We start from the raw sequence: 16658 nt of genomic DNA on the forward strand, positions 1-16658 counted from the left end.
CACATGGGACATGCAATCTGCAGCCTGAAAGAACAACTCCATTAAAGTGAAAAGTCAGTCTTCATGTTTCCCCAATCCTTGGGATGCTGCTGGTTCACTTATCAAAGCCAGGAACTCCCAAAAGCTCTGTTGTGGTGGCCAGGACGCAGAGCTGTTAGCAGTCCATGTAATTAAATGGTCCCCAGTAACCTACACCACTGTAACCTAAGTCCTTCTTAGAGAAGTAACATTTAAGGCTAAGATCCACAAGACTTTTAATAATACCAAACCTTGACTGTGCTTCTATTGCACAATCCATCTGGTTTTTCACCCAATTCTCACCTAAGATGGAAATGTACTGAAGAAAGAAGAGGGAAAGTCAGGGACAGGGAAACAAATACCTTTCCTCATCTGGCAGGGTGAGCCACTGCAGTATGGTTAATATTCTCCGCTCGTGAGGGATGACCCTGTAGGGAAATAACAAGCAAAGAATGATGTGGGTTGCATTTCCACAAACTCCAGACTGATGAGCGCTTGCTCTTGCACCCAGGCCAAGGGCTTTCTATTTACCACCATCTGTGTTCACTACGTTACAGTAAAAGGTCTCTTCCGAATTACATAGTCCCCCACTTATCCACAGTTTTGCTTCCATGGTTTCAGTTACTCTAAGTCAACTGTGGTCCAAAGTATTAAATGGAAAATTCCAGAAATAAACAATTCATAAGTTTAAATTGCTCACAATCTCACGCCATCCCACTCCATCCCATCCAGGACATGAGTCCTCCCTTTGTCCAGTGTATCCGGATTGTATATACCACCTGCCCGTTAGTCACTTAGTAGCCTTCTCAGTCATCAAATCAACCACCTCGGTTTCGCAGTGTTTGGGTTCAAGTCATCTTTATTTTACTTAATAACGGCCCGAAAGCACAAGTGTAATTCGGATATTCTCTTACTGTGCCTAGTTTATAAATTAAACTTTCTCATAGGTATTTATGTATAGGAAAAAACGTAGCATATATATAGGGCTCAGTACTATCTGCAATTTCAGGCAGCCACCAAGGGTCTTGGACCATATCCCAAGTGGATAAGGGGGACTACTGTAGTTTTTAAACTTCCATTTCTATTTGCAACATATTACATTGCTCAACTTCTGCCACAGAACATGAGACTGGAAACTGATTGCAGTCAAATGAGGGACCTGGCTTGCTGATCAGAGACTCTGCTACAGGCAGAAAGGACCCTGGGCTCAAAATCATTGCCATTTAATGGGTAAAGCCATTAGCTGTGGCCACAGAGGAATCAGGACTTACATCTCAAATATACCTCTTGCCAGTGGCGTGACCTCTCTTGACCTCTAGGCCTCTTTGAACTCTCTCAGCCTCAGTTTACTCCACAGCTTGGTTGGAAGGATGAAATGAGATAAGACAGACAAAGGGCGTGCACTATGCCTAGCACATAGTAAGCGCTTAAAAACCTTATTTTTATTAATGATCATAATTAGTTATCGTTCTATTTCTAAATAGCTATATGACTTTAGTATTTAATCTGAAACTTTAAGTTCCTCCTCTATAAAATAAGGGGTTAGGAAAGGTATTCTCGAAATTCTCTTCTAGCTCTATGAAAATCTATCAAGAATAGGCACATATAATTATGAGACTGACAAAAAGGGTATAATCTTCATCCACAATGACTTTTGTGTTTAAGTCTCATTCCTCTGTTGAAATATAATTACCCCAAATCTGGCACTCGCTTTAAGAGCTCTTGGCTAACATGATTAGTACTGTATCGTGGGCTGAGTAACATTAAGATGCTCTTAAGTTGAGTGATGTCTTTATTTATGGGGAAATTCGCTTATTCTTTCCTAACAAGAAGCACAACAAGCTTTTCTGCTCCCCCATCCGAGAGCAGGATTAAAGCATGTATGTTTACAATGAATTCGAACTAAAGCCCAAGTTTGATTGTGCTTAGTAAAAATTATTGTGGCCAAGAGTGAACCCTAGTGTAAACTCTGGTCTCTGGGTGATAATGATGTGTCAACGTCAGTTCATTAATTGTAGCAAATGTACCGCTCTGGTGGAGGAGGTTGATAATGGCAGAGGCTACATATGTGTGCGGGCAAGGGGTATATGGGAAATCTCTGTACCTACTGCTCGATTTTGCTGTGAACCTAAAACTGCTCTAAAAAATAAACTCTATTAGAAATGTATCGTGGGATATTGGCTGAGTCATTTAAACGTTTACTCTTGGTGGATGTGAGCAAGAGAAAGCTAGGAGAAAGACATATCTTCAGAGCCATGGTAGAAGGCTAGGGTTGGCAGGAGCTCCCATACAGCAGCCTCCTCGCATCCCCAACGCCATCCTCACTCCCACCAGCTCCAGCCTTCTGTGACATATCAGGGATTTGTCTTTCCTCTGGCCCCTTCTCTGTCTAGAACTACCCTATGAGCCCAGAAAAAAATCGTGCTTATCATAAAATGAGTCCTAATTTAAACAAATTTCAAGGCTACTGAATAAATGGGATCCTGTTTATTAGATCCTATAATTGAATTAGAAATAGGCATAGCAAAGCCAGGTTAATCGCTTAAACTATTTAATTCTTCAGACTTAGAAATCCCCTGTATCTGAACAAAATAATTACATATTTTGAATTCTTTCCTAACTTAAAAAAATAGCAAATGTCCTAGCCCTTTCATTTTACCTTACTTCACTACCTACCTGCAAGCGGTTTTATTTTATAATTGGTGTTAAGTCACAAAAATGGAGTCTGATGGACTCACTTGATGATAATGGAAAAATACAAGCTAATAGGATTTGTGCCAAGCTCAGAAGGCTCACCCTGCAACACCCTCATTGGATGGGGTGCTTGACCATAGCGGGCAGGGAATAAAAGCATCAGCCCTGAGGTCAGAAGGCCTGGGTTTGAATCCTGACTCCGACATGTGTCAGTAATGAGACTTTGGCAAGTTACTTAACCTTTTGGTGCCTCTATCAAATGAGGATAATAATAGTACCTATGTGATAAGGCTGTCACAGAAATTAAAAGAGAGAATACATGTAAAGCACTTAGAATAGTGCCTGGCACATAGAAAAAGTTAGCTTTCATCATTATGTACTGGATTCACAGGTCCACAGAGATAATACACTCATTCACGAAATATTTGTTAAAAGCACATTATGTTCAAGGCTTTGGTGTGAATATAAATAAAGATACAAGATACTCCTACCACAAACACTATTATGGAGGAGTCACCATTCTCTTCTTGGAAAGATGAGCAGGTGATTATTATTTTCTTGGCAGGGGCTGAGTGTGGTAAGAGTATAAGATGACAACTTTGGAGGTCTGAGCATCCATGCTAAGTGTCACCTTGGGAACAACATTTTATCTCTGTAAGCCTTGGTGTTCTGATCTCAAAAATGAGGAGTTGGACAAAGTGGTCTCCGTGTTTCCTAGGAGTTCTAGATTATCTTTACTAAATAACCTCAGAGACCAAAAAGACATGGCTCTTAGCCACTAGTGTTCAAAATACAACGCAGAGACAGTGCAAACAAATCTGACAAAGGAACAGTGCATGTCCAACAGAAAGGGAAATGGGGTTCATGCTTCTGTCTGTACCATTACTGATTGATAGAGAATTTGTCTTGAGAATAAGTACATTAGACATGGTCAGAGAAAGAAAAAGAAAAAAAGGAGGAATGGAAAATGGACTAGATGAGGTATTTAGCGGTAAAGGGGAACAAATTACCTTAGGATATATATAGTCATTGTCTGGTCAATGTTGAAAGAGATAATGTGAATAAGAAAACAAATACTACTTATTGATTGTTCTCTATGTACTACGTACCCTACTAAGCCCTTTAAATAAGCTAACTCATTCTGTCTTCACCACACCCTATGATGAAGGTACTATCATTCCCATTGAAAGATGAGGACATTGATTTCTTCAGAGATTAAATGACTTGTCCAAGGTCAGTAATCTAATAAGTGGTAGAGCTAGGATTAGAATCAATCTAAATACTCATACATAAAGGGAATTACTGCCTTTGACCAGGAATTGACATAAAAGAATGTAATGGAGCATCAGCTGAGGATAATTTGGAATGAAATATTATCATTACAAAAGCAAGAATAATTCTAGGTTGCAGTACATAACCATGTTAAAAAGGTGGCCTTCAACGTCTAAGTCTATGACTTGAATCTGGCTTTAAATTTTAAATTTTTCAGAAGGTACTATGTGTAGATTTCCTTGACATATCCATTAAATAACTGGAAGCGTGCCCAATTTTTTTTTAAGTTACAAAAAGATTTTCTTAAAAGAAGGAAAAAACCAACTCCAAGTCCCTCCCAGGATATAGAGATAAAAGAAGAATGGTCCAAAAAGCAAAGCAAAACTATGCCATCTCTGGAGCACACAAAAGCCAACTTCTCATAAGTGGTTTCAAATGGGTGGAGAAAATTGTCATTCAAAACCAGAACACTGGGCCTTTTCAATGAAGCTTCGCAGCAGTTTCTAGGGGTAAGGGTGGGGCTAAGTATTAATTATGTTGTTGGCTCCTCTCCATTCTGCCAATCAAATGCGTGGTGGAGCAGAAGAAATCATTTCTATAAGCATCTATGACAGTCAAGGGTTAAAAAAATGTAATGCATAAGTTTAAACTGGTAAATCAACATGCTGTTTATGTGTCATTTCTACCATACCCACACTTATTTCTCAACTCAGAAAACCTCTTTAAAAAGAGAAGAAAGACTTTTAAAGGGACACTCTGTCTTTGCTTCAAATCACCAAACCCAATTTCAACTCAGCCCTTCAAATCTGAAAAAGCTACTTTTATTCCTGAATTTGGAGAATATAGACAGTACCCTTCTGGATTAAGTTGAACCTGTGATTGCTCTCAGCACACTGCTATTATAGAATAGTCAGATTTTTGTTAAGGCATAAGAGGCAAATATGGAAACAGCTTTAGGTGGTTAAAAAAAAAAAGACGGAAAGAACATCTCAGTGGGAACAAAATCCCCATGAAAGTTGAAACAGATTCCTTTTCTTACTAGAGAGTCTTAAAAATAATCAACATGTTGACACTTTTATTAGGTAAGTTTCATCTTAAGACCATTTTATGAACATTAACTATGAATAGCCCATCATCTCTGCGGGGAAGAGAAGTAGTTCCACTTTTCTTATTAGGGAAATCCTGGAGTTCAGTGGGAAAATCGGCAGAAACAGCGGATTTCCTAGAAACAGAGGATTTCCCTTGTCTCCTGTTTGGAATTTCCAATCTCTAGACCACTACATCAGCTATCTGTGACCACACTAGATTTTTAAATAAATTTAACATGTCATAATATATTTATAGAAAATGATAATGCAAACCACAGCAATAAATAGTCTAAGAGAAATATACATTCTCTAGGTGGCAAATTACCAAAAACCTTTAAACAAGAACAGAAAAATCTAAAGGATGACTAGAAGAAGAAAATCTTCCTTACATTCTATTAAGAAATGATGGGGAAAAAGAGAGATGGAAGAGGAAGAGAGAGTGGGGGGGGGAGGGATGGAGAGAGGACCTCTGGGGTAAAATAGTTGGAGGGTTATTTTGAATCAAAAAGTATTCAAAAGTTCGAGTACTTTTACATTTAACTGAAATTAAATTGAATTAATGTTTCATAAATTGAATCCTAATTGTAATTTTACGAATGTTGACAAAATAAAGTTAACTTACACAGACCAGAAGAATGTCCCAGCTTTCACCCCTTGCTTGGTGGCTGTAATCCACAGCTAATGAGGAAAATATAAGAGGCTTATAACATGTTCTGAGTTTTGGTCAAAGAAGAAAAAGTTTTTAAAAATACATTAGATCAGATATCTTTTACTTTACCCATACCTCACCATAAATTTCACATTATTTGCAACCATTTTTTTTCACATCTGGAAGTCAGAATCATTATTTCCATGAACGTTATTCAACATGTTCTCTGCGAAAGCTTTCAAAAGCTTTGCTATGATTCTAGTGGCATTTTTTTAAACTCTTATTTCATCTCAGAAGTCTCTTCTGTACCTGTCTTTTCTGATCATTGTTTTGAATGTTTCACTTATAAGGCAGAATTTGGCTCATCAAAGGACCTAGGAGTGGACCATATGTTTCCTTTACTATTGAAAGCCCAGAGAGGAGAACCTCAATTTGGCACACAGATGCCAGGATCTTAGAACCCAGCTTTGTCTTGTTTTATTTTCAAGTGGGTGAATGACAAAGAAAAAAGCCTATTTTTTATTCTGGATTTTCCCTGCATCCTTTCCTTAGCCTTGTAGTAAACGGAATTTTAGGAATCAGTGCCTAGGATAAGTTAGGTGAACCAAGCATTTCATTAAGGCTTTTTAAGTATTCTTCGTGGCTCACGTTGTCGGGAGGCAGAAAAGGCAGCCGTTAAGAACCTGAGCTCTGCAACCAGGTAGCTGGATTTTAAGTCTTGCCTCCGTTACTTACCAGCCATGGGGTCCTCCAGCAAGTTACTTAAGCTCTCTGTGCTTCAGTTTCCTTTAAAATGTAGATAATATTACCTACCACAGAGGATTATTCTAATCTTTAATGAGTTAATACATTTAAAGTCCTTAAAATAGTGTCAGCATTTGGTGAACAATCAATTTTAATCTTAATTATTACGCGATAATGGAAATAAATATAATCCAGTTATTCTGGGAACATTAAAAACAGCTTAGGATAGCCAGTGTCCATTGAACAGAAGTCTGTGAGAAGAAATGCTCTCGCTTTAGAAGGCAAATAGGACGAAGTGTGGCTTGTTTGTTAAAAGACCAAAGCAAAAATGGTCTAGAAATTGCAATCAGCCCCTTTTCTGGTTTCACTGTATCCAGTATCTTTGACAGTGTCTTATCCACTCCACTGAAAACCTTTGTTTTTTGAGGAAAGGGGTAATTTGGAGAAATGGGACATCCAGGAGCTTGGCCATGGTTTCACGGTCTGAGACTCCTGGCCTGGGAGAATTCAGCAAGGATTCCCAAGTCCCTCGGAGGGACTGAAAATCCCCAGCCCCCTAAATCACAGCTGCTGCAGCTGGCAAGTGAGAGACAGGATGGGAGAGTATACAGCCCCCTCTTACATCCACAGAGGTCTGAGTTGCTAGTGGATGTCATAAGCATGGGAGAGGTGGGGTTCTCGTCCCATGGCGATGGGACAGAGAGATAAGGATCTCAGATCGCTTTGAGCGCCCTTCCGGAATTTTGTCCAGTGTATCCTTCCGCTTTAAGGACAAACTCTGGCACTCCCAGGTGTCCCCAGGCCAACCAGGATTCAAAACGTGGCCTGAAGTGTTATTATTCTTTTTGTTCCAGAACCTCCACTAGGATGAAGATGTACTCAAACTACGTGCAGGACATCCTACAGGTGCCTCAAAACCACACCAGACCCCATAGAGACCAGTTTCTCGAATGTATGAAGTGATCTATTTTTATACTTAAATTGATTTCAGAGACACAAGCTTAGTGTATTCATATCCAAACAACTTCCTAGAAAATCTAACGACTGGATATTTCCAAGGAAGTTGTACTAGGCAATATTTGGCAGACATGAAATGTAAGGTCCATCTGGGGCTTTCTAATGGAATATTTTTTTAAATGCAATTTTGTCAAACGATGACCCTGCACTTTCAAAAGTTATTTTGTGGAATGCATGCTGATGTTGGCATTATCTGGGAAACAGGAAACCCTCTGAGTAACTTCTGGCTCAGTAAGACTCAAGGGAAAAGATCACCAGACGTGGTCTTTGTGGTGGCATGAGAAGGACATTGGGAGCGAAGGAAAGACATCGGGGGCAAAGACGGCGGAAGTGTGTGTGCCAAGATTATCCCGATGGCAAAATCAGTATCATCTGTTCTTTAGACTTTCTGTACTTCCCCAAATTTTTACAGTGACAATTAACATCTTTGTAATCAGAAAAAAGTGAATCAACTGTAAAAAAACAATGTGAACTACAAAGACGAATAAAAAGTAAAAAGTTTGATTTCTTCTCAAGAAAAGAAGCAAAAGATTTCTCCCTGCTTCTTGGTAAGTCACGTTGACCACATTTTCTAAAAGAAAATTGGAAGCACAGTGAGAAAAGTAAAAAAAAGAAAAAGCGAAGAAATAAGAGAGAATAATTGAAATTTTAAAACACATCTAAAAATCTCCAACAAAAGGATCCTGGCAGTAATGAAGCCAAACTGTGAAGGTTTAGCAATTGGTACGAGATTGAAGCAAAAGAAAGTTCTTAAGTTACATCAAATCATAAGCAGCTATAAAAGTTCCTTTGCAGGTCATATGTATATATTATATTTCAGAACTCAGAAGTTAAATATAGTAATTACAGAGAAAAAAAGACATTAAAACATTGGTCCAAAAGAAGAAAAGTAAAAAGGAGCCTCTGGGGCTATAAAAAAAAGAGAGAGAGAAGTTCCTAGTTCCTTGTTAATTCAGAGAAATGGGAAGTATGGTTTCTCTGAATTTGAATGTAATGTGAATTTCCTCAGAGATTGGTAAAACAGTTCGACTATAAAAAATAAAGAGAAGAAACTGAGTTTGGTCTTCCCGCCTTTAATCTCAATATTTCCTCCATTGCTCTGCTTTATCTAGAGACACAGTTTTCAACAATTATGTCCTAGCTGCTACATTTTGAAAAGAGGACAAACGGGAATAATATTGTACCTTCTTGATATGTTATCAGGAATTTTTTTTAAAAAAGCTTTCCCACTGGAACCAGAAGGATTTCAATGTGAAATGCAACACTTTCTCAAATTTAGTAAAGTATGCAGCTGTGGGAGAAGGGGAGAAGTTTTGAAAAAGAAAATAAGCAAAAACATTTTTCAAAAACATAAACTAACTATTGGCATCTTTCTAGCAGTTATTTGCAGGGAAATTATTCACTCCCATTCAAAAGCACAGAGCTGGGACAAAGAGAATTCTGGGAGACCCGAGGGATGGGTATCAGCAGGAGTAAATCAATCACTGAGAGCCAGGAGTCAGAACAAACTAAGGATAGGAGGGTTGCGGGATGCATCAGCATAGACTGTGGACCAATGTCGCTCCTTCCAGGTGGTTAGGGCCAGAAGATGGTGAGTGATGAAGTACAGGCTTACATGCCTTGGACGGGGGTGCAGAACAGGTCAGTCCAAAACACAGAAGCGGGACACCTAAATGTGTCATGCTGTGGGTTAGGTCCCAAGAATAAAGAGGTAAATAGACCAAATCCCTTCTCTCAGGCATCCCACAGTCTATAGCAGACGCGTGAATAATTTCTAAAGGATATGGCCAAATTTATGATAGAAATTATATGAAAACCCAAAGAAAGGTCCCTGAGCTTGGCCAGAAGTTGGGGGAGCTTAGTGAAGCCTACCTGGGGACAGACACTTCAACTGAAATTTGAAAGATAAGAGTCAAGAAGCAAAGGGATCAAGTGAGCAAAGTCCATCCTAAGTACATGAAGATACAACAAAAAGAGAAAAAAAATACAGGTTTATAGCAGTATATGGAAAAGGAACAACAGAATAAAGAAAAGGTAAGTTTTTCCTGAAAAGAAAGCAAAGACTCCCACTGGCAGGATAATAAAATAGATAAAAGAGAGGTAAGAAATGACCTGAGCTTTCCATCAAACTAATGCCTTTGCCTGGAAGTTCACCCCTATTCTAATGTCATTCTTCTCGCTGCTGTCTCTTTCTTGAACATGCCATCTTTCTTGCATTGTTACACTACGGTAATTCACGATGATGATCCCAGAACCAACTTCTTACATCACCAATACTGGCAGAAAACAACTGTAGGCTGAGCAACTTAAGAAAGGATAAAAATGCACCTGCCTTTCCTAGAAACTTCTTACTCCAGAAACTATGGCTTTACAGGACCTGCCTCATGGTGGGGTGTCGGACTGTTTCTCAAATCTCCACATTTAGTGGGCCCTTTGGAGTTCCATTCATTCCTCACTTCACTGAGTCCAGATCTAAAGGGAGCAGGGCATTTCCCCACTGAGCCATGTTAGTACTAGATTGCATGATTATAGCAGAAAGAATTTTCAAAGAAACAAACACGCTTAAGGAACTCCATTCAGAGTATGGAACATGCTTTTGTAATGAGAAAAAAAATAAATACAATTTTAAAACAACAACAATAACAAAAGTAACTCTATTAAAATATGTATGAGAAATGTAGGGTTGTAGAGTGAATGACAACTTGTATTAGTGCATTCTGAAGATTAGCAAATTAAAAGCAGACTTGACTTTGTTAATGCGGCTATATCACGGCAAAAATAAAAAAGATGAAATTAAATTATAGAAATTATTTCTGGAAGCCTAATGGCAAGATTCAAATTTTGAGATGGACACTGTACAAATGCTTCACCCCATCTACTAGATTTTAAACTAGAATAGGAGTGATTCTTATCCACCATTTAATCTGATCTCTATATTATTTAGCCAAATGTCTTTCATGGTTTAATCATTCAGTAAAAATAAGTTGAGTTTAATCGAATTCCCTGTCTAAGATTTTTATAAATATTTTCTCTACTCCAATTATTTTTTCACTGGTGATTTTGTGAAATGTACAAACCTCTGAGAGGATGGTATAAATGCCTGAGGAATATTTATTAAGGCCCATCTTTTTCTTAGAGTATTGATAGTTTCTTATACTCTTATACTGTAGTTTCTTATAGTTTCTGTCCATATGTTCTTCCTATATGACAAATTTCAATAAAATATGTTTTTAAATTGTAGCTACTATGCTCACCGGAATTCTTATGGTGGCCTCTTGTTCAAGAAGATAGACAGAAACACAAATCATTTTCACCGCAAATCTTGGTCAGCACTGGGAAAGTACTAAACTTTGTCAAATGTGTCAACTTTGAGAGTTAGTGAGGAAACAGGCAAACAGAGTCAAAACAGAGACTTCACTTCATTGGACCTGTTAACAGAATTCCCTCTGCTCTGTTTCTGCAGAAGTTAATGAATATGTGGACTCATCTTCTGAGTCACGCCAACCCAAAGGAAACCTAATGTCAACCCTCGGTGTAAGGTGCTCCAATTTGATAAAATTACTATTTATCTCTATATCCTTTGTGGTTCTTCAAGCAAGTTTGCTTCCACGATAAAATTACTATAAAAGACCAACTTGCAACAGCTTGACAGTGCTCTAATTTCAATCATTTTATTTAAATCATAAAATGTTCCTCCATCATAAACTTTATTTGTGAAATCCACCCAGTAAACAAATTTCACTATGCTCACAACCTAGGTCATCATCGACTTCTGGGAGTCCAGCCTGAATAAAGACAGCAGAATCAGAAGCTTGACTATAAAGAAACACTTCTACAGACATACAAGAAGGCTTCCAATGTTTATTTTAAAAAAAAATTAAAAGCTTGTATTTAACGTTGCATCCAGATTTATTATGCAATACAAATATTTTTATCACAAATGACCTTTTCTCAAAGAGCATTACCATTTTTTTCTTGCTTCATATTCTCTATTTTGCCCATAGATTGCAGCAAATAGTTCCAGGTATGAGATCATTTAGGGGTGGTAAACACACGGATGTGTGCAGACACTGCCCACTCTTCACGCCACAGCAGATCGCACAAAGGTCTCCCAGTCCTCTTTCCTAACCAGTGTTGCAGGGATCCGTGGCCTCCAATCAGAGTTGACATGAGGTGGAACCATGTGCTATCCTTCTTCTACATGTTTCTGACTGACTGCGTGTACTGGGATGTGTTCCTGTGGGATTCTGATCCTTCTACCAAGGGTCATGTGTGCTTAGCTCAGTTCTGCAAATTCCACAACCACGGCTTTATGTTGTTGCTTTGCTCATGTCTGACCAAAGCAAGTTGCCTAACCATACACACAGTCACAGGAAAAATACTACGTAGAAAGCCACTCACATTCCTTTTTACCTTCTGCCCAGCCATTTGATCTGAAGTAAACAGGATGATTTCTTTCAAAGTATTAATTTTCTGGTCCAGCATCAAGGTAGGATTCTACTTATTATATGTAACTTCCAAGATTTTTTAAAAAGGGATTAAAAAAGAGAGAATTCATGAATTTACTGTGGGTTTCTCTGAGCTCCTTTTTTTCAGCAAGTTTCCCTCTTTCAGTTCATATGGCACCTAGGCCAAAATTTTGGGGCAGTCATTGTCATTCACTTCTCTTTTTCACTGTACCCCCCAAAATCTAGTAAATCAATAAGATCTATCTATTCCTTCTTCAAAATATTTCTGAAATTTATCTCTCACTGTTCCCACCACTATCACTGTAATCAAGACACTTATCATCCGACACTTTTGTAATCATAAACTCACATACACACATATATACACACATAGACATATACGCATATGTATATTATATATGCACATTTGTACATACACACACATATATACAGATACATGTGCATGTATATATTATATACATACATATATATAATGCACACATACATATATAATATCAGAACATAGAAACATTGCCAAATATGAAGAAATTATATGCATCTTTTTCACAGATAAATTCGGGGATAAACTGTTTCAATGCACACACACAGACACACACACACACACAATTCAGGACTTACCGGTTGACCTCCCCACCATCTGTGATTAAATTTTTCTCGCCCTCGAAGATGGAAAGTGGCATCAAACACAGGATCATACATTGAATTGCCGACAATTCCATGTGATTCTGGATATAGCCCCTTTATGTAAAAGCAAATTCCTTATTAAAATAGCAATACAATAATCCACATATATTATCTATCATATATTGTCTTATCATAGAAGGTTTTATACCAATATTTAATTTCTAAATTTATATAAGATATTTATAACCTTTATATGTGTCTGAGCAAAAATGAATATTATCTATGCACTAATTATAGGCCATCTGAGAAACTTAATATGATTACAAGAAACTAAGTATTTGGGTGTCTTAATTGTTATAATTTAATAAGATGAAATTAATTTTTGTTGCAATAAATTAACCTTTAGTTTGACATTTACTTATGTGTCTCCAAAGGAGCTTCTATTTCTACATATGCTTTTCCTTTTTCCTAAGTTCGTTTTCTCCTCCAAACAACAAAAAAATTAATAAAATAAATAAATTATGGTTTTAAAGAAGGAAGCAAGGTAGAAATGGCAGTATCTGAAAATTAAAACATAGCAGCCCTGAAGTCAACATTTTTACTTGAAAATTCGGAAAGTAAACAATAGGCCCTGTGGCATTTGAGAGAGGTTTAATGCACGTGTTCAGACGGAACTGCACCTGAAAAATGGCTTCCGTCTTAACATTGCAATGGGGTTCGGTCACCCACAAGTTGTAAAAGGCATTTACTGTGAACAACTAATGCAGATAAGACGGAAAACAGAAAGACTTTCTTTGAACACTAAGGAACATGTTTTAAAAATCTCCCTTTAAGTTATTTCAGGATGAAATTAGCCTTTTGAATCTACACCATTTAAAGAAATACTTACAGTAGCCAAAGTGTATAAGTTCGGGAAAGTTTTTGTTGGGTACACGGGCCTCATGTAGGGAGAGTGTGTGCCACAAGACCCTGGAAATGCAATTTCAGATATTAGAGCAAGAGAATCAACAGGAACCACTTCATGCACGGAAATCCATTTTATAACCTATCAAAGACATGTGTTAACCTTCACTTTTGCATTTCCAATAATAAAATATATTTAAAACCATGTGTCCATAGGTCCCAAAGCCCATAGCTGAGCATTTACTGTGCAGCTCATGGATCACAGATGAGAACGCAGTATGAAAATGACTTACGTAGTTTTTCAATGTTGGGCATGACCTTGCTGCCTTTCTTCATGTATGATGCACGGAAACCATCCACAGAGAAGATGATTAATGGAGGGCGAACAAACCTTAAACAGTAACACATCAAGCTTTAGAAAAATTATTGCCACAGAGTTTCCATTATGCCTAGTCATTCTCAATAATTGGGGCCAAGAATTTACAAGATGAAACTTCAAGTGAGGATATCTGTACAAGCCCTGGCTTCCAGCCATGTAACATTTGTGGGGACTGAAGTTCAAAGTTAAATGACTAAGGTCATAAAATGGCCAGGGAGGAGACTGGACTCCAGATTTCCCCTAATGTACTTCCTCCACTGCTGCCTCTCACATTGCAAACAAGGTTTTCCACAATGTGAAAAGCGGTTACATCTGCCTAGAATATGTATTCTCCCATTTGTTACCTGGAAAAATCCTATTCATCCTTTAAAACACAGCTCAAGATTTCCTCCTCTATAATGCTAGTTGCTCATGCTTAATTCCTTGAAGATAGTAATTAACACCTTTTTTACCATTCAATATATATCATATTACATTATATTGTAATGATCTGTTAACATGTTCCCCTTCCTCACCAGTTTTAAAGCACAGTTTGTATCTTATTCATCTTTTTATCTTGCAGAACCATAATAGGGCTTCACTAAAATGCATTAAACACATGACTGAATGAATGGATGGATGAATGAATAAATATAAATTTAATAGCAGTAGCACGCCTGTCACCAGAACGAAGCTTTTATAAAAAATTATTTTAGGTTTAATTATAAAATAATTTCAAAAATAATTAAAATTATTGAAGATCTCTAAAATGTCTATCAATAAAGGACAAGACTGTCCTTTTAACTAGGGCAGGATATGAGGCAATAGGCCCTTTATTATATTCTAGTTGTTCAATACTTGAGAACACAAAAAATGTGCAAAATTGTTTCTAAGAGTTTGAGATAATTCGGCAAGTATAGGCTTGAGTTTATTTGGAGCCACATAATAAATAAGGCATGTTTTAAATGAATCACATATAAAGCCCTTAGAACAATGCTACACAAGAGTTCATTATCATCACCACTATGATCTTATGGGGCTTCTACCACATAGACTTCTTTTTCCTCAAAAATAACTGAACACATTTTAAATAGAAACTATTGCCGTCCCATTCCAAACGTCCAACGGCATTCAAGTGGCTCATTAAAGTTAAAAAGGAAGCAAAAATTAAAACAATATCTAAATACTTGGTGGTTGTGTCCCAGGCCGTGCTGCTTAAAACGAAAAAACACTTGAACAAATACATTAATGAAAACACATTTGCTGAAAATTTATTTTCTGCCAGACATTTTAAGGGTCTGTGAATTTTCAACAGTTTCCTGGAAGGCGCAATAAGTGCCTTATGCTGGTCACATTTGAGCTGTGGGGTGTCACTCAAGTTTGGCTGTACCCCAGCAAAGAGAACTTCAGTGGTTTGTCAAGTTTCTAGCGCATCTGGTAGGAGTTACCATCTTGGACGATATTTTTCAAGAAGTTCTATAGACCGCCCCTCTTCCACCCGAAAAAAGGCAAAAGCAGCACTTTAGGAAAAACAGTTAAAAAATAAGTCACTGTCAGAAATGTTTCTTTCCTTCTTCAGTGATATTTAGATACACTTTGTAAAATCATCAGCTAAGGCGAAATATAGGGGGATACTAAGTCTCCAATATGTGCAGAGGTAATAGCAAAAAATTTAAAAAAAGAATTTTCTACTTCAAAATATATAGTCTAGTTTTTAACTTGGAAATTACTCATAAGTACTCATAAGTTTGCCTGTATACGTGGATTTCAGTTTTACATTGTTTTTATCCGTGCACCCATCCATATCCTGTGATATTTTATCCACTAATATATAAAACTTCATAATATTCATAAAAAACACTTACCCTGCAGGGCATTCTGGGGCTTTTATTTCTTCACAGTCATCATCCACCCAATGTGACTCTCCTATTGGGAAAAATAGGTAAATGTATTGGTGAATCTAATTATAAATGCCATCTAGAGCCTTGAAGCCTACAATTCCAGGACCTGTGTGCTGTTTGATACTTGTTGCTAACAGGACATCATTGAAAAGGAAATTCCGAAATAAAGTCTAGTGTCTGGTTTGGCTTACTAAAGTAGGCCCATCCATGATGGGAAAGCTAAGATTTAATAACCCCAAATGGTGTTTATGCGAGCCTTCTGAGTCTAAATGTCTTGTAGATAAAAACACCAGTGGCGTCAGTGAGCAAAATTTCATGTTTGTTTCCCTCCAGAAATAAACTGTTTGGTCATTAGATGGAACATTCTTTTCTCCACCACTGAACATCTCAAAGCCATAGAAAGCATGGCACAACTTCCTTTAGTTGGGGGAAAAGGTTTAGAACACTTAGGGATGATAGATGGAAGATTCCAATAGAGAGATTATTTGCCAATAGACCCGTGTATAGCCCTTGAATTTAGGAATAAAAACTAATGCTATCTTTCACTTTTATCTTCCACCAAGATCTGAGAACATAAACCTATATCTTTCCTGAGTTACCCCTATCAAGAACAGAGAACAGAAAAGAGTTCAGATAAAAAATGAAGTTTCCTTCCAACAAACCAAAAATTATCAAAAAGCATCTGCCTTTAACTGTCCTAAAACAAACAAAAATCACGTGTCTTGAATATAAGTAAAATTGGTGACCAAGAGTTTGGAGAAATTGCTGGCATGTAAAGAGCACTGAAAATCCCCCCTGGACGCCAATAATCAATCCATTGCCAACTATGTAAGTAAGTACCGTGCTCCTCAAAATGGGGAAGCTGCACCACACACGTAATAACCCAGAGCACACACAGGGGCCTCACAAAAGTACGGCAAC

At 37.6% G+C, this 16658-nt stretch overlaps 1 protein-coding gene across 19 annotated transcripts in view; it reads right to left on the reverse strand.

Annotated features, from left to right (window-relative positions):
- ENPP2 (ectonucleotide pyrophosphatase/phosphodiesterase 2) overlaps positions 1-16658 on the reverse strand; it is a 103831-nt gene that overhangs the window by 41071 nt on the left and 46102 nt on the right. For all 19 annotated transcript variants that reach the window (XM_070481515.1, XM_070481520.1, XM_070481519.1 and 16 more), the window contains exons 5-10: positions 15702-15762; positions 13772-13869; positions 13465-13544; positions 12570-12689; positions 5695-5750; positions 381-446 (exon numbers count right to left, since the gene is read on the reverse strand). In XM_070481515.1, coding sequence (XP_070337616.1) covers positions 381-446; positions 5695-5750; positions 12570-12689; positions 13465-13544; positions 13772-13869; positions 15702-15762 — 481 coding nt within the window. The remainder of the gene's footprint in view (positions 1-380; positions 447-5694; positions 5751-12569; positions 12690-13464; positions 13545-13771; positions 13870-15701; positions 15763-16658) is intronic.

This window comes from Equus asinus, chromosome 12, assembly GCF_041296235.1.
Source record: "Equus asinus isolate D_3611 breed Donkey chromosome 12, EquAss-T2T_v2, whole genome shotgun sequence".
NCBI classification, from domain to species: Eukaryota; Metazoa; Chordata; class Mammalia; order Perissodactyla; family Equidae; genus Equus; species Equus asinus.